Below are 26147 nucleotides of genomic sequence, written 5' to 3' on the forward strand. Positions count from 1 at the left end.
CTCAAGTTAGAAGCAAACATTTGCTAAGTGGGCTGCTCCAGCCATGATCAAGTGAGAATCAGGATAGTGATTACACTGGAGACAGTCCCATTTCTCACCTACTCTCTCAAAAAAGCTTGTCTGGCATAACACATAGGAAGAAGTGAACTCACCTTCCCAAAAGAGCCCTGTCCCAGAACCTTCAGAAGCTCAAATTGTGAAGGATCAGCTTTCTCAGAGCCCTCCTTCACATGGTGTGTGATGTTGATTTCTTTCACAACGCCTTCACCCTGAAAAAGGGGACACATGGCTGAGTGGGAATATACTCCTGGAGAAGGGGGAAAAGCCTTATCAGATGAAGGAACAAGGTGAGCCACAAACTCACAGGAACCACATCTGAGAGAACCATACAAATGAGCACTTGTCACAGGTATCTCCTGGCTTCAACATCTGGAACAAATAAGTCACTGGTACGCTTCTGCCAAGCAGCCTCGTTACATATCCTGCGCTCTCCGAAACGCTGTGCCCCTTTGTCCTTGCACCAGTGGTGTTGTATTTCTTTGAACTGCATTTCAGAAGAGTGCTTTGAAAGTACCTTCCTTTTTAAGGCACTGGTGGCAAAAACAGGAGTGTTTATGCCACTAAAAATCCCACAACACAAAAATACAGCACTGTTGTCAAAACATGGACAGGGCTGGCAAAAATCAGACATGTTGGAGCCCATCTGCTCAGCAATCTGAGCAACTCTGCAACATAAGTCTTAGTGCATCTTCAGCACATACAGATGATGCTTTTTAACAGACTCAACCCTTCAAGAAGATTGAGGGGAAGCCAAGGTCTCTGGCACATGTTTTGTTTAAAACACATTCTTTTATTTAAAAATATATATATAGGAGAAAGAGACATCTAGTTGGAAGTAACTAGAATAAATTCACTAACAAAGCTAGGCCAGAACCATCTGTCTGACCAGAGCACGAGAACAGCCACAGACCTTGAGGTGATACTGAAACACGTCCTTTCCCCCAACAAAACTTGTCCGTAGCTGGGGTGCATAAAGCCCAGAATTCAGCTCTGTGGGAACACCTTGTGCTGCTTCTATTTGCATCTCCAGAAATAAAGAGAGGTTTTGTACCAATAGTCTTCCAGCTGTGTCTCTCCTCCTACTTCCCTCTGATTATATGCAACCATCCAGGTTTCCTCTAAACTAGCCAGTGTTCCAGCACCTCTCCTGATTGTCTATGGGGAGAGCCCACAGGGCAGGCTAGAGTCAGCTTCCCGCTTCTACAGACGCGGATCTTACTCAGGCCAGAAAATCCTTGTGGTCAGACACCTTGCAAGGGCAAGTCCAGGTTTCTCAGTACTTCAGTCCCACACTACCCCGCGTCAGACTTGGTCTGGTTACTGTTTGGACCTGAAGGCAAGCAATTATGTTCCAAAGGGCATTAAACCCGGCTGATCTCTGACTCTAGGGCATGTGTAGCCATCAGAGGGTGCCAAAAAGCTGGAATTACTTTTTAGCTTTTCTCCTTCTGAAGTAGGGGAGAAAAGTTGTACTGTTTTCTAAATGTATTCAGAGTCTTGCTTTGGAACCCTCCTAAATCAAAGCAGCTTTTAAAAGCAACAGGAACCAAGTTTCAACCTCTGCCTCCCGCACAAGCTGCACCCCGGCCCACTCTCCCCACCCTCCGAGTACGTTCTCGGGGAGGGTAAACTTGCCAAATGCACGGATGTGGTTGCCTACCTGCAGAACGGCACTGCACGCCCTTCCTTTCCCACTGTCGTGCTTGGCTTTTCTCTAGATTAGGAAGTAGCTTTGTTTCCATGTCTGTCAGTAGCTTTATTCTCTTAAGACCCTGCATTGTTTAGACACTAAGTTCTAGCAGAGAAACCTGCACCCTCAGCTGTGCAGCACGGACAGCCCAAGCGCAGGGAAAGGATGGGGGGACAGAACCTGTCTCCACGTTAACCTGCCTTCTGTTCTTACACTGGTCTCGGCGATCACAGACAAGAAAGACCTTGTAATCTCTCTAGCAATAAGTTTTCATGTTCCATAAGATCCCTCAGGTTAAATCAGCCACCTTACACCAGTGGCTGCGGTTGGAGGCTCAGTGCATGGCAGACAGCCATGAGCTAGAAACAGCTTCCCATTTTGAGCCATCAGCCCGAACCAGAGTTAGCCAGGAAGTCTCTGTGGCCTCCCTCCCTCCCCTCCTGTCTTTCATTCCACGTTGTCCAGCTCTCCTAGGAGAGACCCCACAGCAGGGAGAGACCCTGGGAAGGGCCCTGGAGGTGAGTTTTGGGAACTCAGCATGTGAGCACGCTTGCAGCAGCTCTGGCCACCCACCCCCTCTTGTGGCCAGAGTCACTTGGCCAAAACACTCAGGTGCCAAAGGGGGCTGCTCAGGGTCAAATAAACCATTAAGTGTAGTACAAGGAACAGTCTGTATCCTAGATACCTTGAAGGTCAGATCAGCATTAGGAGAGGTCTGTCAAGTTAGGGCTATCTGTAGGCTACAGGGGGGCTCTTTTCCTCCCTACCTCCCAGACTTCATGAAAACATTAGGGAGGGACCAAGCCTGCCCAGCATCAGCACTTGTATCGCTCTGTGGCCTGTTTCACCCTGTAGCTTCACACAGCTATGCAGAGAGGAACACTGAACTCTTGTATCCACCTCCGAGGAATTTGGACGCATCCTTGTACCACAGCCCTTTACCAGCTCTTGAGCAACGTCTTTTCACAACTGTGGGAACTCTTTGCCTCAGCCAACAGCAAGACTCAGTGTGTTTAACTGCAAGTGGTTTCAAAAGCCAAAGCTGTACTCTCAAGGCAGGCAGAGATTTGCATATACAGCCTGCCAGGTGGACCATATCAGCAAACATACATACATGCCACCTAGACCAAAAGTGGCACCTACAGAGACGTTGTCGATAGCTTTCTGAGAACAAGCTTTGGGATGCCCTTTGGCACCGTTCTGATACAAAGGAGGTTTCCTCCCATGGACTCATCCAGTAACTTGCAATTCAACAGCTATGACTCTGGACATGAGACCCTGCAGCTTGTTTAACAGCACTCCAGAACAGGTCTCCAGTACAAAAGCACCCACATGCCACTGATCTGCAGCATGAACAGGCTTTACTCGCACCAAGGTAAGTTTCTTACAATGGCACCACTAAGCCAGCTATCCCAAAAGGCAGGAAAAGAGAAAAGCAAAACCAGAACTCCCATCCACAGACTGCTCTGAACATTCATCGGAAGCATCAGCCCACTTGGAGGAGCGATTCGCGCCACAAACCCAAGCCAAAGCAGCCTCCTGCAAGCTGAGCGAGCTCACGGCAATACTAACCGGGCTGGAGAGCTGGCTGGGGGCAGGCAGCGGCAGGCTGCAGGGCTTTGCTCGATGTTTCCTGTGCAGCCACAGTGTGAGGAACGTGCAGATGCGAGGAAGTTTAGGGTCCCTCTCCATTCTCCCATCCCGATCAACATCGCACAGCCCCAGTAACCGCCAGCACCGCGGGCTCCTCAGGAAGCATGGCAGGCTCCTGGGGATAGGGAGGCTCCCACAAGGCTACATGGCCGCCACAAGTTTGAGGTCGCAGGATGGAGGAGATACAGGTGGTTAAAGCCCAGCTGGCAGATGCGCAGTGAAGACAAGCGACTCAGTCACACAGAGAGGCAGGTTGACGCTCCCACTCCCCAGCAACAGCGCTTGTGGTTGGGGCTTTTTTTTGGTTTTGTTTAAAAAAAAAAAAAAAAAAGACCTCACAGCTCCTTGTTCACGTTTGGTGTTCCTGGTTCAGACAAGACACTTTCTGACAAAAACCATGCACTGTCTAGTTTAAACAGCCTACTTCCATCTAGCGTGGCATGAATCTCACGTCAGGCTGTGAGCTTTGGGGGTACTTCTACAACAGGGAAATATTCTGAGAAGTTTCTTACTCTTTAAAAAGGAAGAGAAAAGCAAACAAAACCTCACACAGAGGTCTGGCACCACTTAGGAAAGCTGCACATATCTTTGCTCTCATACCTGCCTAGGGATGATGGGTCACCCATGGTGGGATTCAGGGTGCACCAATCCCATGGGAAAGTCCTCTGGCATCAGTGACCATGCTAGGATATTCATCCAGTTCTGCACTTTAGGAAGCGTGACCTTTGCTTTGTGCTGCACAAGAATCCTGGGCATGGAAGGTGAAGGTACCGAAGAGCCACTCTGGGGAATCTCATGCAAGGTATTTTTAAAGGCATTTCTGAAGCGGACGTGTTCTGAATCCACTACTGTTCAGATTTATTGGCTGGACAAAAGAGAGGTTTTTAGGTTTCTTGGCTTTTTTATTTTAAAACCAATCCTTTTGCCTCCATCCCTCTCCAGGCCTGTGTTCCCCTCTGACCTTTCTATTGGGTCAGAAAAGACAGGTGTTTTCCAGAGCGACACCCCAAAAAGTGCAGATAAGAAAGAAACCCCTTGAAATGAGTAAAAAGACACCCACACACCCTTGAAGCTCACAATAACCCTGTGTCAGTGTTGATTTCTGAATTTCTGCAGCGAGTGCAGAGTTTGAACAGCAGATCTTGGTTTGGACCGAGAGGGACTACTTATGACTGTCTTGCCTTCTCCACCCCCATTCCATGCTCTCTGATAACCCAAAACAAAAGAAACAAATGACTTAATACCAGCCCGCCAGCTGGTCCCAGCTCCACAAAGGAAACCTCAACAGTAGGTGACGAAGTCCAAGGCAAGGGAACTGGGAGACTGAGTAGGTGCCAGGGAACGGTATGGAACAGCGCTGAATAGCTGCTAAACAGACATCTCCAGGAGACTCAAGTTCTTACTGACACCTCCTTCCTTCTGCCAGAGTCCCACGAAACTAGAAATCACTGAAGCATCACCGGTTACAAGGAAGCTTTAAGTTGCTCAGTTAATCCATGCAGGAGCAGCAGCCAGCCGGCTCTCTGCATGCGGGCCTGGAGCTGTTTCTCTAAGATTTGGCAAATTTTGTCCCAGCTAGGACAATTTAACATGTTCTGTTATGTGAGAGAAGCCTTTAAAAAGCGATCAAAGAAGACACTACACATACATGCCACTAAAACCCTGGATCCCCAGCACCAAAAAGCTGACAAGATCAGAAAGCCACAGAAGGAGACAAAAATGATTGCACAGAAAGTGGTGTAGGCTGGGGAGGAAAGAGGAGGAGGATGAAGACCAGAACTACGATGTCACGTGAGCAAGTGACTAATAGCTGCTTTCTGTATTATCATTTCTGCCTAGTTGTAATGGGCCAGTAGGAATACGTGGCAAAAAAAGTTTTTTTTTTCAGAGAGGTACTTGTGAACGCTGCTTACGCCCTCGCATATGTACCCATGCGTCAGCTAGTACCTGTCGGGACTATCTGTCATGGGACAAAGCGCGAGTTCAACGCAGGAGTCTCAGCAAGGGACGCGTCTATGGCAGGCTCTCTTACCTTGTCTGCTGAGTCCACAAGGTCTTTCTCTATCCAAGTGATGTCTGATTTTGCCTGCAGAACAATAAATGAGCATCAGAAGGTCTGTGATACTCCGTTAATGTTTTCCCAACAAACTAGTTTAGCAGGACTGGGCAAGCTATTTACAGATTCACTGGTGGCGTCCCAACACACATCCCTCCTCAGGATGTGATTTTGAGTTGTTCTGGTGGTGCCAGGAGAGAAGGAGGAGCTAGCTGGTATTAAAGGCTTTGACGGACTGACAACAGGCAGTAGAGAAGGACAAAGTGCTGGAAGTTGGTCACACGTTCCCCATGACTCACAGCCCCACCACTCAATAGAGAGTCCGGACTTCTGGCAGGTTGAGTAACGTCTAGATCAGATTTTCCTCTCAGCTACATCTGGACAAACTCCAAAAGCATCTGTTGTCCCAGTAGCAGTGTCCTGAGTTTTCAGTACCGCAAAGCTGAGAAGTTTGGGACCGCCGTGACTGGGAGAGGGCTTCTCCTCAGGGGAACACTCAGCATTTCTAAAGCAACCAGGAGGAACACATTCAAATACAAGAACTCATCACATCCCTTGAGGGCTGGGAAGGGCCCGAGCAGTATTAGAAATATTAGCTTACACTGCCTCTGGGACCAGGTACAACTCTATGAATCCATACGGGGAGAAATGTAGAAGCATTTAGAAGGAATTGAGAAAAGAACCACTTTTCAACTAGGATGTGGCACTTTCTCCTCCCAAAAACTCAAGACTTAAGGGAAGAAGCAAGTTTTTGGAAAGTCAGACCTTAGATTCCCAAGCCTTCTGTATTTTAGTACATGTATGTAGATTTGCTGTCACAGCTAGGTGCTTTTTCAGCTGGTTTTGAGAGAATGAGCTGAAGTTTAAAATCAAAAAAATCACCTCCAAATCAAATTAGATTTGAAATATTTCCTCTGAGAGGTTCAAGTCTTCAGCTGCAGATGAGATAAAACTCATGTGACTGCACACACAAAGGATCTGAAGAGGGACTTGAGCTGTGACTTCTGCTGTTTCTTTTAAAGCAGTTAGTCAGCACGACAGAGCATGTGGGAGCCTGCAGTGCTGGCAGGGACCTACAGCTCCAAGAACATCAAGTGGGTGGGCGCAGAGCAAGGCAGGATGGCTGCGACTCGCTATCAGCGGTCTGAAAGTAGGACAGGAGCTAGGGAGAGATGAAAGAAGAAAAAGCAAGCCCTGAGGGAGGGGAGGAGCCATGTGAAAACAGTGATATTAGAGTTAAGAATTAACTGTTTTTAAGCTCCGGAGAGACTGAATCAGATCAGAGGGGGCCACTGCGTTCACCTCTTCCTCTTCCTCCCCTTCCGCCGCTCTCCTCTTGGTGCAAAGGTGGCCAAGATCTCTTCAGACCTGGGAGAAGGTGGCTGTCCCACTCTGCCGAGGTGGGAAGCGGATGCCCTTGGCAGCTGGCTGACACAGCTAACAAAGCCACAACCGAACCCCTTCCCGAGCTTCCAAAAGTGATCACAAAAACCTCAACACTGCCTCCTAGGCATCACATCCACCCACAAGGAAACCAGCTCCTTCACCGCTCGGGCTCTGCAGCACCTTGCTCTGACCACCAAGCATGCATCAAACCGCCATGTTTGGTGGGACGGGTTTGATTTTTTTCTGCAAAGGCACAAGCACGAATCCCTTTGCAGGTCCACCCTACCCACGTGAGATACAACTCCTGGGAGCTATCAGCCATCTTCTGACACCTACAGCCTCAGGGGAGGCCATTTTACACAGATTCCTGCATGACTGGGAAACTACATTTGCTGCTCCTGGAAAATTAAAGAACACCCACGCCCACCGGCCAGGTTTGAAACTAGGAAGTCGCTCTAGGTCAGAGGAGGAGACAACTTCTTTTGAAGTTCTTAATGCCGCGTTCTAACTGTACAGATGGCTTAGTCATCCTAGAACAGGGGCTGGGGACATATATAGTTTCTTCCAAAGACAAAGAAGTTCAAAATACAAGTCCTCTTTCCTACTTCTTCCCCTTTTTGAGGAAGAATTTTACAAGCCAGAAGCCAAGAGACAGGTTTGTTTTCGCTCACATTTTGTCACTTTGCTGGTTGATTCAGTCACATCTGAATGCAAGGAAAAAAAAAACGGCAAGAACTAGCAACAGATTATGCTTTTGGCATTTAGCTTCCTATTCATCAACAACTAACCAGAAGCTGTTTTAATTTCTGTTGCTTCACACATGCTCTGGTCCCAAAACATTCCAAAATTCTGGCAGCACCTAGGAAAGGCATTTCTTAGAGAACAGTTCTACCAGGAGAAATGCCTTTTTTCAAAATAGAAGTTGTTAATTAAAACTGGACACAGCCTGACTCTCTAAGGTCAGGCGCTTCACTGACTTCTCACATCCTGCAGAACAGACAGAGCACAGTACTGTATGCAGAGCAGAGATTTTTTTTTAACAACTAGACACTTGCCTCCTGGATCCTTGGCTTGCTGCGAAAGAGGAGCCTCAGCATCTCCAAAGCTCTAGGCTGCTATTCTCCCATAGTTTGCAAGCCGGCTTCTGCACTTAGAGCTCTCTTGCAGCACCCAGCCTAGCACGAGAACCCCAAGTAGTAGTCACGTCAGTGGGATGCATTTTGGGAGTTTTTCACTGAAAGGAAACTGTGGTTTCTATGGGGAAATTGCACTGCATGGTGATCACTGCACAATACCGGCAGCCAAATGAAGGCGCTGGATGACTTTACTGGCTCCTCTACACGACTCTTTCCATCAGCAAATCTCAGCAGGCTTTTCAGGAGGATTGGTATTATAATCTCCCAATATACAGATAGGAAAACAGACACAGAAAGAGTGACTTCAGTCACCACGTAAGCCAGGAAGAGGCGACTGAGGCTCCATCCAGCTTTCTTCCCCAAAGTCACGCTGCCCCTGCTCCAAGCAGCACACTGGTTTGTGCCGATTCCAGCACGAACGTGATCCCGGCGCGATCAGCTGTTCAAAGCCCGCACTGCGCATCTCCAGGGAAGGGGCCAGAAGGAGGTGTTTTCTGCACCCTCCACCGCTTTCTCCCTGTGCTCGGTAGTCTGCACCTTGCTGGATCAGGTCTTTTGGAAACTGCTGAGTGGCCCCGTGCGAGGTTTGCACGCTGACATCTTATGAGAGCGTTACACAATCCTGCCCACTTGCTCAGGGGTCAACTCCCACACAGAGACACTGCTCTATATGGTGCACTTATATGTCCAAGGATGTCCTAATATGACCAGAGGGGGAAGGAGACAGGAACTGGAACCGGCCAAGTCAGATAGTGCAGATAGGGGGACCAGGGGGGAGGGGGGAGAAGGATTATAGTCCTGTGTCTCTGAATATATTCTCCCCAATATCTGTGTTTGCAAGGAAAAGAGTAAGCCCTGTACTTACTCCCAGTTCCCGTTAGGAGGCCATCTGCATTTCATCTATGCAAAATACATGCCCTATATGGTTTCACAAGTTACCCAGCTGGTCTACAGGTGTCACTGCAAGGTCCTGCTGCTACTTAGCAGCGTCCCTTTACTGTGCCTGCTCCGTACCTTAAAAGTCACAGCTGCCACATCCAAGATTGACCGTTCCTAGTTGAACTTCTTTCCAGATGCTTGCAGCTTCTGCAGCTGTTAAGCTGCTCAGTGTCTTCCTGGACTGCAGCATTAAAGCTGCTGCCAGACTGCAGGTACGTCTACACACAAGCATCCCAAGAGCTCTTTGCTCGCTCACATAGTTGTATCCTCATCTCTTCCTGCCCTGCCAGGGGTCCAGCTCAGCCTACCTGCCACTTTGCTCACCCAGAAACAGCCCTCTGAACCCCCCGGGGGTTTTCACAAGGAAGAGGCCCAACCTGAAGTTACTCTACTAAACGTAGACACCGTAAAAGTCTTGTTTGGCAGTAGAAGCCATCAGCTCTTCACAGCCAGCAAGGGGAGGGCTGTTGCAGACAGTACAAACCTCAGTCACTTCTCTGTCTCTGCTACCAAATCAACAGGCAATAACTCCAATATAAGGTGATACATCTATCAGAGAAGCCAAGCGTGCCCGGTGGTGCAGGCAGCTGCCTGTGAACAGGCAGGTTCTTGCATCTAAGCACAAGGAAAACACAGGCTGAACCCAGGCAAGAGTCTCCACCTGTCACACTTCCACGTGACCTTACACCTGCAGGGTGAGTTGGACACTTCAGGGCAGATTTAAGTTGCTTCTAGGCATTATTCCGTATTTTTGCAAAGGTAAAACGTTGGGGACAGAACTGGGTTTACCAATTCTGTTCGTCCTGTTCCTGTGCTCAAGGGTCCTGGGAGAACTGAGATGAGGCTACCTGAGCAACAGCAGGCCAGATGCTGTTCAGTATGGACACTGGCACTGAAGCTCCAAGACCTAGCTATAACCTCTGTGTGAACCTGATGTCACAAGCACCCTTCTCCCAAGAAAGATGACCCCAAATCCAATGGTGCTAGATATAAACTATTCCTAACATATTGTTTAAAGATGCTGTAATTAAATTCTGCATCAGCAGAGGAGACTTTAGGGCCAAGCTCCAGCAAGTCTAGCATCAGCTCTGTAAAACATGACATCTTGCTAACCCTGGTTTTAAACCAGAACAACCAAGGACTGTCTTTGTCTCCTGCCAAGATCCAATTACATCCCACCAAGCACTGGAAACGATATCAGACACCCAAAGAGGGGAGGGAAGGATCAGCATTTCACAAACAGGAAGCTGGTGGTGTGAAGAACTGCTGTCTGAAGAGAGACAGCTGCTGTCATTTCAGTGCGCTTTAGAAGTGGGACTCATGCCCCCACACTAGACCAAAGAGATGCTTCAGAAGAGGTTTCGGCTGCAGGCCAGGAAGCACAAAGGTCTCGATGAAGTTGATGAAGACCCAGGGGCACTTGCAGCCCCAAGAACGCACGGTGGCTGAGGTTGCACCTTGTGAAGACCCCTCCAGCCCTGCCTGCTCTTGGGGGCCCACAGGAGGGTGCTGGTCTCAGGAGCCTGGGAGCTTCACGCTCCTGAAGTTCTGCACCAAGTTACGCTGTGCAATCTGTTTCAGAGCAATAATCCCCGCCATGGAGGAGCAGCAACTGCTGCTAACCAGTGCTCCCGCTCTAGCAGGGGCTTGCAATAAATGGGAAGCACGAGATCCCGCTAGCTTCACACAGGAAGTGAGGGTGCTTTTTGCTGTTGTAAAGGCAAAGCCAGCTCGGTCAGAACTTTTTTTTTTTTTTAAGGTGGTGATTCTCAAAAAGGGGAACAAACAAAGCAAAGAAACCTCACCAGCCACTGCCTCCTCTTGTGCGAGGACCTTATTTGGGCAAGGCTGATGGTCCGTCTCGGCTGCAATCAAAGAATTAGCCCAAACTATGTACTTTTGCCTGCACTTCTTTGGTGGACCACCTTCAGGTGTTCCTGGGACCACCCCAGGCTGCAAAATCCTGCAGGGGAGCCCTTATCACCGCACCGCACAGATCTTTCCTGAGCAGAGACACGCTGCGCGCCCTCGGCGAGCGAGGACTTCAGCTTGCGCTACCCGCCCCTGAACGCGCCCGTCGGCCAGGGCAGACGACGGACTGGACCTGTTCGGAGGGAGACAGGCCAGGAGGCAGCAGCAGAAGGGAGACTTGCGATGAGGGCGCCCCGACCTCGAGGCAGGAGCCATTTTGACTCAAGAGGAAGCACTACCCACAGCAGCAAGATGGTCGTATCTGCAGCTGCAGATTTCAACTCGCTTTGTTGCCATCCACCGACTTCCAGGAAAGCGTGGCAAGCACCGCTAGCTCGCACCGCAGGAAACCTTGCTGCCGACCGACGTCTGCCGAGAAGTCTGCGACCGCTCCTGGACTTTTCAGGAGCCGGCTGCTCTGCGAGGCTGCGAAACGTCCCCGCGTACCCGCGCTGAACACACCAACCCGCCACCGCTCCCAGGGTTGAAAACCTGCTGCTGGCAGGGACAGCCCGTTGCCGCCCTGGGAGTTTCACAGCGACGTTAACCGTGGAAGAGGCCCTCTTTATCCACCTTTCGTGAACCAAGAGACATTGCAGAGCTTAAAACTGTCAGCCAAAATGTGGTAACCAGTGCTATTAAGTCCTAGTTTTGACAAGGCAGTCCACACTGCAGCTTAGAAGAGAAGTTAAAAACAGAAGTCCAGCCAAGCAGAACATTTTGCAAGATGGCATTAATTTAATTCAATTGTTGAAGTTAAAAAACAGCTGGGAGGATTCAAGAGTTTCACTTTTTCTGGGCATTCCATTATTGAGGTTGTGTTCAAAAGCTTAAAGTCTGAAGCCATCTCTCTCTTGCTTACGCATACCACACACACAATTAAAAAAAAAAAAATCATGTGAAGCCTCAAGCAGATTTAAAGATCTTCCTGCCCAAGAGGAGAATTTGTCCTGTTCCCTTGCACATGTCCCAACTGGTTTAATTCTAGCCGACACTCCCTGTGCCATACCAGCTCCCTCCGTGCCGTACCTGGCCTTTCCTGCAGCTTGGCAACCTGCTGGGCTCTGATTTTCCCACTCCAGCATCACCCCACACATCACAGATCCAGCACCGTTGCAGGGCTGCATGCTCCAAGTGAAGGTCTGAGCGCTGTTTTATTGCCTTTTTTTTTTTTTTTTTTGGAGAGGGTTTCTTTAGCTTAGCATGTACTTGCACACATCTGCAAGAGGTCAGGGAGGAGGGCCACGAAACCTTGCACTGGAGCTCCTCAGCCCCTTCCAACCGTGCTCAGAGCAGGAAAAGCTGCAGAAGAACTCAGTCCTGGCGGTTTTATAAAAGGAGGCGGCGGATGCAGGGAAGAGGTGGGCCCAGCCCTTCGACGCATCAGAGAATTCACAACAGCTTTTGTAGGAGGAGGGAGAAGCAAGAGAGCATAAATGCTTCAGGACACGGACAGAGTTTAAAAGACGAGGGAGAGTCTTAGAGCAATCCGACAGACAGAGATGCAGGGAAAGAGACGGCTTCGTTAGTCCTGGCGCGCTTTAAACTAAGCTCACGCTGTACAAGGGCATACGCTGTTTTGACAGACAAAAGCCTCTGCGAGCCCGGCAGAGCGCATGGGGTGGGGGAAGGCAGGGCCCACCCGCAGGGCAGCTTTGAAGATGGAAGTCTTGGACAAAGTCACATCTACAAACACAGCTAAAGAACACCAGAGACTTCGGCAGCTGGAGCTTCCTGAGAAGCGGATAACGCCGGGGGTGGGTTCCTGACGGAGAGCTTTCGCGCCAGAGGTTTGCAAGAAGGGCTTAGTTAGAGGGAACGGCGCAAACTTACAAGCAAATTCCTAAAAAGGGAAAAAACAAACCAGGACGGCTCCATTTTAGCCTGTTTCACGTTTAGAGGGAGCAGCTCCGTGCCATGCTCTACAGGCCCAGCTCACCAGAGAACGTTCACTTTTCTTGTAAGCACAAAAGCGGCCTACGTCATCTTCCGTGGAGGTGGACAGAGTTATCGCAGGAAGGAAATGCTGCAAAATCCTGGAGGTCACAAATTAGATACCAGCACCCTCTCGGGCAACACACAGAAGAGCAGCAGTAACAGAGCTACGGGACTTCCCAGCCGGAAGCGGTGGGACAGCAGTGACAGGTACCGGTGGGTACAGTGCGGGACAGGCCGCCTCACTGCCAGGAACCAGCTGAGCGCCGCAAGGGTGCCGCAGCCACCTCCAGCAGGTAGAGCTGGCCCCAGCCGCTGGGCTCCCCGTTCGGGCTCACTCCAGCAGGTGGCACTCGGAGCATCTCTAAAGTCCAAAACGTGTTTCTGTTCTGCAAAGAGAGAGCAAGAGCAGAACGGACCCATTTCCTAAATACCTTTTGGGGAAGATTCAGCACCCCTGGAAATAGAGGGGGTTTTGGAATCGACACAGGGATAAGGCATTTTCCCAAGCAAAGCCTCAAGCTGAAGGAGGAAAACGACGGAAGTTGGCTTCACACAGTGGCATTCCCACGGCAGGGCAAGTCGTTCCGCCTCACCGCATCCTTTCTGACCTGCTCAGTTGTTACCTGACTCATCTCACCAGGAGCACCAAAATAGCTGCTTCACACCAGAGAGCTAGGGTGCCTTGTGGGACAAACAGCGAGGAGATGCAGAGAGAGCAGAAAAGCTCTGGCTCGGACACAGGGATCCCCCCCTCGCACTCCTCCGTCCTCCTCCCCACTCTTGGCCCAAGCTCTCCAGGGGGAGGGATTCTGGCACCAGATCCTGCAAGTTGAGAAAGAAAAAAAAAAAAAAAGAAAAAAGAAGGGGAGAAGAAAGAAAGAAAAGGGGAGGAAAGAAAAGAAGGGGAGGAAAGAAAAGAAGGGGAGGAAAGAAAAGAAGGGGAGGAAAGAAAAGAAGGGGAGGAAAGAAAAGAAGGGGAGGAAAGAAAAGAAGAAAGATCTCTCCACCCTTTCCAGGCACTACAAGCCACAACTGGCCAGGATCAGCTGACAGCAAACAGCTTGGGCTAAAGATGCAAGCTCAGGCAAAAGACCTTCCCGAAACACAGGCAAAAGACCTTCCCGAAACACGCAGAGATTTCCGATGGCTCACTCGGGCCGCGCTAGCCTGCCACAGGGCTGCAACTACAACAGAAGCATTCACAGCAGGCAGGACTTTGCACCCGGTGAAATGAGATACCAAAGAGGAAAACACCTTCACAGGCCAGGAGATAAGGAAGTGCTTAATTATGCAGCTTCTAAAGAACAAATTAGTCTCCATTTAGAAAGTGCAAAGGATACTGCCTCCCCTTCCTACAACTCTAGAGGTTGTTTCCCAGCAAGGATAAAGTTAGTCCATTCTCAAACTCAGATGAACTTATGTTTTCATAGTGGTGAAACCAAGAGACCATGCCCCAGACTTTTCTAAATGAATATCATTCCTGGGAAGTAGCGCTGAAACACTATTCTCCATCTAGACGTGCCGTCGCTCTGCTAGTTTCAGACTCTCGGTGGAGAAAATGAAGACCCCTCCTAACTGAGTTAGAACATATAACACTGGTTTCACAGCTAGAACTGAGACTTGTTTGCTGCCCCTGGAGTTATCGTGGGATGTGGAAACTATTCTCTATCACAAGAACGCATGAATTCCATACTCCTCCCACAGCACACACGCTGCAGGCGGGTTTTTTGGTTGCAAGATATTCATGAAAGTGGTCTTGGGGCTTGGTAGAGCCTTTGCCCCGTACATATCAGATTTTGGTATGTGCGCATTTAAAGAATCCACCTCTGTCTGACCCTCTAGGAAAGACACGTGCGAGATATATAGAAAGTAAAGTATTTGTCACTGTATGAGAGGGAAGCTCTGAACTATACTAGCAGTAAAAGAAGAAAACCACATGCAAAACACACCCTGAGCTGCGTGTTACCAGCACCCCGGTGAGAGCATAGAGGATGAGAACCTTCCATAACCAAGCACAAGTTTTCCTTTAACACCTGTAAAAAAAGCACCGTGGCAGCCAGCAGCCATCCCCCTCCACCGCTTCGCCACGGCACGAGGCACCGGGCGCCCGGCCCAGGACGGCAAGATTGGCAACTTTCCCCTTCCTAACTATCACGTTATAGGATTACAGTCGTCCTGAATATTGGGAATAACGTGTTTTGTCCTTTTCACCCAAAATAAGACAACTGCCATTTTAAGGAGCTGCTTTTGTTCCCCGCTCTCTGCTGATGCGGAGACCTGAGGCTCCTCTGTCCCAGCGCCACCTCTGCACAAACCAGTCCAAAGGAAGCAGCACCCCCAAGCACGCTCTGCACCTTTAGCCACCAGTCTCTGCTGTAGCGCACAGTGCTTTCTTGCTGGCCTGATGATAGCGCACAGGCATCACCTCCCCCTTTCTGTAATCAGATCCTGCATATTCCTGATTTGTAACTAGGCCAGCCTGAGCCAGAGCAGTTCAGCTAAACACACCTCTTCTTGCGCTCAGGGAATCAATACTACCACATCCCAGAGTGCTTACGGGAGCACAACAAGATCATCAGTCAGTTCAGTATTGCTAGACCCACGCCAGAAGCTTTGCTGAGGCCTAGCTTTCAATGCTTTCTGCACGCGTGGATTAAGTCCTTGCATGAACGCTCCCTCAGATCGGAGAGCTGAGGTGGACAAGAAATACAGAGAGGTCTGACAGCTGCTCGCGACAGGGCACGTTCCTGTTTTTTTCTCTGGGGAAGGGAGGAATCCCCTTATTTTCCTTATCTGAAGGTGAAGGTGACATATCCTGGATCTGCACTCCAGGACTAGCTAGGGAAGGGCCCAGATTTCAAGCTGCAGTTGAGAAAGGCTCTTTTGGCCTTAGAGCGTGACAGCGAGAGCAGTTGGAGTTTCTCCTGAGCCCAGCCAGCTGGGACAGGGGCCCTGCTTTCCTCACTGCAGAGGCAGCACCAGGCAAATAAGCCAGCAGTTTTACTAAGGGCAAAAGGGAAAGGCTCCAGGCCAGGCAGGAGTCCTTAGCAGAGCATTGGGCCTCAAAGCTCTCTGAGTGCAAAGTCTGCAAGTGCTGCTTGCCTCCTACCCACTTACAGCACCAACGGCAGCTGCTTGCGTTTTGGCCGGGGCCATCTCAGCGCTACAAAATCCCTTGGACAGTCCATAGCCTCTCCCCGCGGTAGTGCCTGACAGGCAGCACAGCGCAGCGAGGGGAGAAGAGTTATTACAGATTCACCTGGAGCTATGGAAGGAATTTCCTGCTCGTGTCAAAACCACACTTCAGCTTCCAAATAAAGCTGACGCTTGTAAAGCTGCAGGAGCTTCAGAGAGACTGTTCGTGTCTGCAGGGAGAGCCACAGACCTGCACCTGTGTCAGGGATGACGCCAGTTGCCCTCCAAATCCAGTGAACAGGACACGAAGCTCAGAGTTGAATAACGCACCTGTGGCATGTTCCAGGGACACATCCCCCTCTCTGACCCTTTCAAAAATCAAATGCAAACGAGTTCGTGAGTTCGAGCTCTTTGGGGTTCTCAGCAGCGTTGGCACGCTCTGCTGTTTGTCCCTGGCGCAGAGGGAACCGCCACCACTACAGAGCTTCCCCACCCCATTTTCTGGGGCCGATTTCAACCCACCTTTCTTTCAGAGAGAGAGAGGAGCACAAGGCTCATCTAGCCCTCCGGGGAAGCTCAGCCAGAGCTCTGGCTTTCCTTATGCTTCTCTCTAGAAGAAGCACACAGCTCAAAAAGTCATGAGAAACAAGGCCGAGGAAGGGCTGACAGGAGGATCCCCTTGCTTTGCTGCAGGCTCGGGAGAATTCATCCTGCAAACCTTGACGAAGAGATGGGTGACACAGGTTTCCTCCAGTACATCATGCAGTAAGAGGGTTGTTTTGTTTTGTTTTTCCCTTCCAGTAAAAGAGGGCTTTTGGATACAGATCTATTAATCCATAAGAGGGATGGAAAGGGGAAGAGGAGAAACCAGAGCAGTTTTGATCAGTCGGAACTACGCCAGGCGCGACGTGCAGGAGGTTGTTACGGCGCTGCTCGCGAGCTCTGCAGACTTCGCTGCATTCCTCATGTGCAAGTCCTGTAAACTGACCCCTCTTCAATTATTCATTAGAGCCTGCAGCTCATCAGAGACTGGGCTCCTCAAACAGGCATTTCTTTTTTTATTTTTATTTTTATTTTTTTCCTTTAAGAGCTCAGAAGCTTGCTGTTAACCATAGCCCAGCCTTGCCAAGGACGAAGAGTAAACGTTCTGGCAGGAACAAGCTGGGCAGCTGTCAGGCATTACATTAAAAACAAAACCATTTGATTACTTCAACTGACAATATGGAACAGCCAGTTTAAACTAAGAGCTTTACCACTGACAGGCTGAAAAAGCTGAGTGTTAAGAGCAGCAATAGCTCCAGCCAGTCCTGGTGTTGGAGAGGGGAAGGCAGATTTCCAGGCAACGCTGCACTCCAGGAGATGTTCTGCTCCCATCAGATTAACCCAGGTGCTGCACAGACCATGGATATTGGACCAGCAGGATCACCCTTTGCTAAGCTGCCACAGGGGGGGAAAAAAAAGAGGGACCCTGGGCAGAGGAGGGATTTGCTGAGATACCTGTCCCTTCTCACATTAAACAGCTTTCTGATTCTTAGAGAAGACAGCAGCAGCTGTGCAAACACACCAGGCCTCTGTTTCAAAGGAGAGCGTTTCATTTGTTTGTTTTAAAACCCTTCATTCTAAGAGGCCAAGATTAGAGCTGTGTCCAATATTGATGAGGATCACACCACTGGACACGTCTTCTGTCAACAGGATTTGCACTCAGCCTGGAATTAAAGCTCTCTTGCAATGCTGACAGCATGTGGCCTAGGTAACAAGAGAGCCTCACCACCTGGACACTAGATGGGCATGCTGGATTTGCCCTTTGGTGGCCAGCAGGTCTCAGATGACTCTCTCTTCTTCCTACACTGTGAAAAGCAGGTGCTTTAAGTTCCCCCCTCTGACCACCCACTTGGTGACGTAGCTCCAGAGAAGACAGGACGACTGTCAACATGTGTCTCTGCCACACAGTCAGTGAAGCCAACCAGCAACAGGCACCGCGCAAAGCTTGGGCTAAGGAGAGAGATGTACTTTTGGAAACAAGAGCAATGCACTAGCACTACTGCAGCATGCCATGGTGGAGCAGCACAAGGACTTCCTTCGTTACATCCTGCTCGAGGAGCATGGACAACTGCCAGTTTGTGACTAGAGGTCAGAGAAGGATTCCTCATCAGTGGTAAAACCCAGCCTGCAAGAAAGATGCTCCAGCTGTGCCCGGGGTTGCAGGTCAGATTAGAGAAATGGGCTCAAGTACCTCAAGCAGGGTATGAGGAGTCTAGCAAAAACAAGAAACAGCCTTACTTCTAGCAGAGCAGTGTTCTGTACTGAACCACAGAGAAGACAAGAACATAGCTGCAGCCTCTTTTCTTTCAGCTGTCAGGTAGATGGTTACAAACCTCTTTCCTCCAACTCATCCCAAAGAATTACAGTTCAGAGCTGCGACTGCAACTGGTACAAAGATGTACAACTGCAGAGGTCTTTGTCATCACTAGGGCATTACAACAGGATGTTGAGTCCAGAACACCACAAACTAATGTTAACACTTGTGATTCGTGCGTTTCTCTGGCGAGACATGTCAGTGTCCTGGGTTCCTGCCTTTAGCTTCCCCTGCTGAAGATGCAGGGGGAAAGCTCTCTCTGCAAGCTTTACCTGGTCAGGATATGAGGATGAATTAGTAGGAGTTATGAAGATCTGGGCAAGAGCTGGGTCTTCCCCTCCACTGCGTTCCAGTTATGGTCTGCAGCCAAACAGCCCGAGCAGGCGGGGCACCTTACATCTGGCACACACAGCAGAGCAGGCCCTTGCCCCTGCCTCAGGATCTCAAAGGTCTCTTTTATGGTGCAAAGCAGAGCTGGAAGAGGTTACTTATTCACTTCCCTGGTTTTCACTGCGCACTCTGATTACCACCCAAGAATGAGCTGATCAGCACTCCCAGCCTGTGCCAGTGTTACCTCCAGAGAGAGAGTGGGCACGCTCAGCGCTGCAAATCCACTCCTCTGCTCTTCATTATGAAGTGATTTCACTAATTGGGTGTTGTACTTTCATGCATAATTCCTCACACTTGGCACCTTCAGGGAGCACATGCTCACCCCTCACCCAAGCTGGCTACAGAGCAGCCTGTATGTATAACCTCAATTATGAGTGGTTCCATTTTTCTCCTGAATTCAAGCCCTCTGTTGCTGTTCCCCAGCTGAACAAGGACCAGTCTTCAGCCTACCTGACAATTAAAATCTAAAGAACATAGGAGGGAATGAGATTCAGTACCTAGAGACCAATGCACAGCACTGCCAATTAGCCCCTGGCACAGAGCAGCTTTTGAGAGCGAGGCAAGAGATCTTCCACTCTGCTTCTGGGGCGAGACCAAGACCAGCGCAGACAAGCAGCACCGCTGGGGAAGCCAGAGGGTTAACCCAGAGACTGTCACAGGAGACATTTCTCTCTGCAGGGGAACACAGTAGCAGCCCAGGCTGTGTCAAAGGAAACAGGTAAAACGGGAGGAAAGCAGACTCTGAGCCCTCTGAAACACACAGGATGCTGGGGGCAGCAGTCCTGCTCTGTGAGCAACACGAGGCCTCCACCACCAATATGAACTTGAAAGAACAACTCTTCTGTTCAGCACTGCAGAAGTTGCACGGAAACCCTATGCCGACTGCGCTGCTGCCATCCTAAAGCCAGTGTCAAATGTAAACATGGTCAAACAACAATCCCAAAGGGAGGGGGGGGAAAAAGCCATCCCTGTACACCTCTCTCGTCCAAAGGTCTCCTGCTCGATTTAGCATTGGATTAGCAATCTGGTCTTAGCAACGAGGCCTGGATTGCCTGGCCAATCGCAAGCTCCTTACTGTAGGGAACATCCAGATAAGCAAAGATTCAGGCATCAGCAATTTGGGACCATGCTCATTGGCAGCAGAGGGTTCGGCTTCCGAACCTGCGAATTCCTTATGGCACCCGAGCTGCAATGCTGTTGCGATGGCCCCGACCCTGCAGAGCCAGGTTCCTCTCCCCCTGGCCACACGAGGGGAGGCAGTCACTCTGGATAGCTCTCTGCCCAGGCTGTAGAATCTTGCAGGCGTTTCCAAGATACTCAGATAAAAACACCAAGGTATGATGCTTGCAGGGACTTGTGTACCACAATTATTCTCGAAAGGTGGGAATCCACACAGGAATAAAAGCCACAAGAAGTTGTGAAACGCACCAGATGTCCTCAGCAGGAAGCTGAGTCGCAGCTAGAGAGGCAGCTGGAAAGCATCAGGCTATTCACAGACCACAGCCAGCCTGGCCCAAAACATCCCCTCACTACACTTGTAGTGACCATTGCATTGTGTCGCCTGCCCAAAGACCCTAACGTGCAGCAACAGCAGGTGGGATGGTGGGATAGACAAGACTGAGGCACTGGACTGCATCAGTCTTGTGCTACCAGCTGTAAAGTTCCCAACTCTTTTGAGGAACTCTTGGATTTCCTCCTTTTCAAAGTTTCTTTGGTTATTGCCCAACTAAATAAAGATAGTACTTCTGGCAGCATCCCACTTACGGGGACAGGGGGAGGGCCAGCACTTCTGTGTGGGTGTTGAGTAATCCCTGTTGTCTGCTGCTTCGGGCTATTTTTAGAAGAGATCACAGAATTAGCTGCAAAAGGATAGCAAATACAATCCTGGAATAAAGGTGCCTGTTACTCTTACAGCTCTCCATGCACAGCCATGCTAAATTTGAGGGGCACGTAAGGGATCCTGAGCAACTTTCAGCTTAAGAGTACACAACGCACAACATTTACTGCTGCTTTAGCTCTCCTTCTTTAGTCATTGCTATAGGCAAATACAAGAAGCCAGTGCCAGAAGCTGCTGCTGACAACGTCTACCCCCAAATGAACATACAAATACTCAGAAGCTTGCCTGCTTTCCCCATCTGGAGCATCAGAGGTGGTTTGGAGTGCCAGAGTCAGCCCTGAAGTTTAAGGTATGTGTTTATAATAGGGATTTCATTTGTCTGTGTGCTGGTAGAATACGTACCTTGTACAAACTTGGAAAATGCTAAAGAGGCTATTTCAGGAACATGTAACAGAGCTTCACGCATTTAAGAAGTTACCGAAAATGGGATGGTCAGACACTGTGCACAGGCATTTTGGCCACAGTGCCTTGGAAAAGTGCAAAGCAGGACACCTGCACCAGCACAAGCTCCTTGCTGTTCCTTTCTCAACCTGCTGTGGGATGTTGGACAACTTGCCCTGCTTCTCTGCTCTAGCTCCCCAGCTGTGATGTGGACACAGAGGGACAGAGACAGAGAGGCAAACAGAACCACAACTGCTTTTAGGCCTCTATTACATGAACTTTCTGTAGGGCTGCATCTACACCTGGAATCAGCCAGTGTGACACCTCCTAGTGTGACGACCTTCAAAGAAAAAAACTGCAATTATTTTTAAAGAAACATCCTTAGCTGCTTTTACAGGAGGGCAGTTTAGACAAGTGTTTGAAGATGAAAGAGGCAAAGTCCCAAGTCTTAGAAGTCCAGCTGGAATATAACCAGAAGAGAAAGATATTTTTTTTCTGTGCCAGAGATGCAGACACAGTGAAGAATCATGAAAAAAAAATTCTCAGGGGAGAGAAGCGCACATTATCATTGACCTGAGTTCCTCTGACCCATGCCAGATTTCTTGCAGGCCATTGGGAACGTGCCAGTCCAGCAACTGGGACAGAAATGCAGAACAGGTAATTGAGATGCTAGAGCAATACTAGAAGTCCAACATGGCATTCTAGAAAAGAACTGGCTGAGGAGGAAACAATTGTTTTTAGGATTAAACTTCTTTGTGATGGTAACCAACTGGAAAAAAAAAAAAAAAGCTTCCATGCCCTTTAGCACAGAAAAGGGAGATGATTCAGAGTGACAGACTGCTGCAGGGCACTCGCTGAGTGTAAGGCACAGGACAAACTCTAGACAATTCATTTAGCAAAGTCTCCCAAGCCAAATCAAACATGTAGTGCCATGGTTCATGGTCTCAATGTGTACATATCAGAAAAGGAAATCCTGAAAGGCTTACACTTTCAAGGTACTGCCCTGCACAGTATCTTGCAGGACAGAAAAGTATGGGCACAATTTACACTGGTAGGAAACACCCCTGTTAAGAATACAGGTCCTGGGTCTCCTGGCTGGGAAGGGCTCACATCAGAGAAATCAAGTCCCACAGCATCTTGTTGTTCCTGTGCAGAGCAGGAAGAACTTCAGGTGTCTGAAGAAGGCCCAGCAGGTAAGACCCAAAGCACAGGAGACAACAGCTCAGTTGCCTCTACCATTCCCTGCTAATGTCACTGGGGACACAGAGGGCAACTTGTCAGAAGTGGGGCTCCTCCCAGACACACAGGGCCATGAGAATAAACTGAGTTACCAGGCACTCAGAAGGACAACTGTGCCAAAGCCTTTAAATACCCCTGCATTTCTCATGCCTTCTGGCAAGATCACCACATAGAGAAGGGTGTAAACATGGCACCGGAACACCCCAGGGATCGTCACTTCTGGCCCTCTGCTTTGGCCACCTGTCCATCTCCTGCGTGCTGCACTGAGGTAGCTCTTCCTGCGCAGAGTTGAAGATCATCTGGAATGCTGCTTTTGGGAAACTTTCCAGACGCATTTGGATGGCCAAAGAGACAAGAAAAAAGAGGGTTTGTCTTCCCCTACTCCAGGCCCTCACACTTCCACTCCCACATGCACTCATCCAGATTACAAAGCAGCAGTTTAAAGGATTTAAAAATAGCCTCCCCCCCACCCATTCACAAAGTCAGTTCACACACTGCATGCAGCTCAGAGGGATGAGCGAAAGACTTAAGGCCAGCTGCATTTTTACCTGGGATGGAGGATTCCCACCTTCTTCTGGAGCAGCCTGCCCATTCTGCAAAGCAAGAGAACCCTCCATTAGCAAACGCCAGGCACGGGACCACTCCCCGCACATCCCCTTGGACCTGTTTAGTTCGAGCGCCTTTCATGCGGGACAGATAGGGGAGGATGCCACTTTCAGAGAGGGTACAAGATTGCTGAAAACTCCCCACATGTCTAGAAGACATAGCAAAAGACTCTGCCAAAAAAAGAGACCTCGTGTAAATAAGTCTCCTGTCTGAGGTGTGCCTCCATGCTCTCCGCAGTGATTAATTAGGGCCGCTTATAGTTTCACCCTTTCACTCCTCAGGCATGGATTCCCAGAGGTGGTGCATGCAGGAGTCCCACTCTCGGCAGCACGCCCTGCAGGGATTGCTCTAGAGACGCAGCCATGCGGTTGCACTGTCCCACCTCCCACGCTCATGTTGCAGCTGCACCCTCTGCTATTGCTGTGGGGCCGCGAGAAGCGGCAAGCTGGGGAGATTAAGCAAAGACAGGAAGGCAGTGCTAGAGTGCAGGTTACAGCCTCGCAGCCTACAGGCCACCTTTGGCCTGCAAGTCAAATTTCTGTTGCTGGAGCTCTTTAACAAAGTCACAACAGGTGACTCGAACTGCCTGGAACGGCATCAGGCCCCTCACACTCAGAGCTGAACCAAAGGCGTATCAGGTTCAGCGCAGCACCATGCCTGGAGAAGCCAGCAGGAACAGGAGCAAAGGTGGGTGGGATTTGCTTCGATACAAATACTCAGAGAGTACGATAAGCATGTACAAAAGGTTTTCTGTAGACCACGGAGAGAAACAAGGGCAAGAAGATTTTGCTTTGATGTCTGTTCATACTACGGTCTCAGGCTGCAAAAATTCATGGAAGTCCTCACATTCTTTGAAAAAACCAAAGCAAAGTTATTCACTTCTCTCTTGTTTTTACAGCACAGGAGAAGAGATGCGATGCAGTAATATTCAGCTTCTTCAGATTCTTAGTTCAGTGTCGAGGCTTTACAGCCTTCCAAGAGTTTTAACAGAAAGGCCAGCTCCTTCCTGGAAGAAGCAAGGAGACTTCAATCTGACAAGCCTTAGAAGTATGCTACCCTCTCCTGGGGTAGATTTACTACTTTGGGCTAGATTTACTTCACTTTCTTTTAACACAAAGCAAGGGGAAACTTGCATTTGTTAGTCTTCAGAGAGCTTTTGGAGCCACTAAGAAAACCTCACGCTAATGCCTCAGTAGGTTTCTACCACATCCAAATGGTGCTTCCAGGTTTACATCCTTCTGTTTTCCACAGGAAGGTCATCGCTGCCATTTTTAAACAAACCGCTTGGGTACCAGCTCACAGCTAATTTATAATTAAGGGCATAGCACAGAAGAGCCAAAAGACTCATTTATGTACAAGTTTTAGTTTTCAGATACTCCAAATCTACAGACAACAGCCCAAAATCTCCGTATAGCCCCATATTTAGGCCTCTCCCTCCCATCTCACCCCAAGGCGTGCTGCCTGCAGCACATCACAGAACGGCTTAGTTCCACTACAGCGCACAGTACCGCCGCGCCAGCTGGGGAGAGGAAGACCTGCCTCTTAGACTGATGCTAGCCCTGCAATATTTATATTTATATGGACCCATTCTGAGCTCCATAAACCACCCTTTGTATCAACTGTAGTGGGTTTTAAGTTCCTACATATTTTCAGCCAATGGCTGAAAAAAAAAAGCAATAGCACTACCGTGCAAGCCAAGTTCTTCCAGAGGAACACAGCCCTCATGTTTACACAAAGCTATCGGTGCCATTAGTGCAAAGAATATCTAAGAAGTGAAGTAAGATTTTGTGTTTATGTATGTCCTCCACAAAGAGGGGGGAGACGCTGTGCTTCAGATAGCCAGACTTGGAAACATGCTCTTGTTTACTGGCTCAGCTGTCACTGATCAACAATTCATAAGTTGCTGCTAATCAAAACCATAACTCTGGGAGAGCTGTTTATGTCCAGAACAGCTCAAGTCCCATAAGAAGTGGAATTTCCATGTCAAACAGGGAAGTGGAGCCTGGCTCACGGTCTGGAGAACAGCTCTACAAGGCACGTGTCGGGAGAGGGGATGAGTTGAAGCATGGGACAAGCTCCTCCGTTCCCCTGGGAAGACCAGCGCGTGGCGAATGAACGCAGCATCTGTTCAACCCTTCAGCTCCAGTGCTAAGCTAGGAGACACCAGGTGCTCCCCCTGGACCTGCCAGACTTCCTCCAGATGAAAGACACCAGCAGAGCAAGGTCTCAGAGCAGAACAGGCAGTGAGGCAGCAGGGACTTGCCCTTTTGGTCACTCATTCAGCAGCTTCCCTCCTTTTCATCCCACCAACTCCTGCTGCAACAGTCACTTTCTCAGATTTGTAGAGAGAGAAAGGCAGTATTTAGAGCCAAACGCTTTCCTTCTACTCCAGAGGAAAACGAGAGTATTTATTCCCTCACATGGCAAGGACCATTTGTAAACCTCCAAGATGGAAATGCACTCACAACTACAGAGCCATCGCCTCACAAGACAGAATATGGCTTTTCACCACGTTATAAGTACAGCTGAAAAAGTTTGTGGGTTTCTTGGTTTGACGTTTGTCTCTTTAAAATGCTTTATTTCTGTACTCCTCCTGCATACCACGCACAGCGTGTTAGCGAGTGCATATGTGTTTGCCTCTGATTGTGCCAGCTACATTCTTACAGCACATTGTTCTCGCGGCTGGAAAGGAGTTGCCTGAAAGTCCTACCCTGAAAGCAACTCAAGAAGGGCTCCCTGCGGGCAGCAACCAAGCGAACCTGCTGCAAGGATCTCACTAGGAGGCCCAGCTCCTTCCCTTGGGTGCGCCTGGCAGCAAGGCGCTGACGCTGACTGGAGACAGAGCAGGGCCTGAGCCACCAAGAAGGCAGCTGCACGGGTCTCACCGGGGCCAGCGGCCCGTCTCTGCAGCTTTCCAGCTAGCGCTGCTGTGCAGCTATGGGAAACAGAGCTTACAGAGTAATCTGATGGCCACGAGGAGCGTCAGCCTGGCAGCTCGGGCACCTCTGGGGTGAGCGACGTCGCTAAACCTCTTCGAGAGGTAACGCAAAGGCCTTTCTGCACGCTTGCTAAGTTTTCTTAATAGCACGCAGGAAAGTATACTGGAAAACAAATGTATTTAGTTACGTAACTGCCAGCCCAGGCTGAACTTGGAGATATTTATCTTAGGACATCTTGCTTTTTAAACCCCTTTAATTCCACCTAATCCTCAGCACAGAGAGCAGTTTACAGAACTGGCCACTGCTGCTTTGGTCTGAAACCAGGGCGAGTTGCACCCCCAGCGGGACCACGAGAGACTGTGCCCGCTCCCATCG

General features: G+C 49.5%; 1 protein-coding gene across 9 annotated transcripts in view; it reads right to left on the reverse strand.

Moving 5' to 3' along the window:
* The window catches only part of RPS6KA1 (ribosomal protein S6 kinase A1), a 48006-nt gene that overhangs the window by 13628 nt on the left and 8231 nt on the right, over positions 1 to 26147 (reverse strand). For 4 of the 9 annotated variants that reach the window (XM_009682393.2, XM_068917158.1, XM_068917159.1 and 1 more), the window contains 3 exons: positions 22776 to 22820; positions 5436 to 5489; positions 153 to 269 (listed from right to left, as the gene is read on the reverse strand). In XM_009682393.2, the coding sequence (XP_009680688.1) occupies positions 153 to 269; positions 5436 to 5489; positions 22776 to 22820 (216 nt within the window). Of the gene's footprint in view, positions 1 to 152; positions 270 to 3322; positions 3662 to 5435; positions 5490 to 5582; positions 5676 to 7900; positions 9489 to 22775; positions 22821 to 26147 lie in introns of those variants that run through there. The other 5 variants (XM_009682395.2, XM_068917162.1, XM_068917160.1 and 2 more) reach the window with 5 other exon arrangements.

This window comes from Struthio camelus, chromosome 23 (genome assembly GCF_040807025.1).
Source record: "Struthio camelus isolate bStrCam1 chromosome 23, bStrCam1.hap1, whole genome shotgun sequence".
In the NCBI taxonomy this organism is placed as follows: Eukaryota; Metazoa; Chordata; class Aves; order Struthioniformes; family Struthionidae; genus Struthio; species Struthio camelus.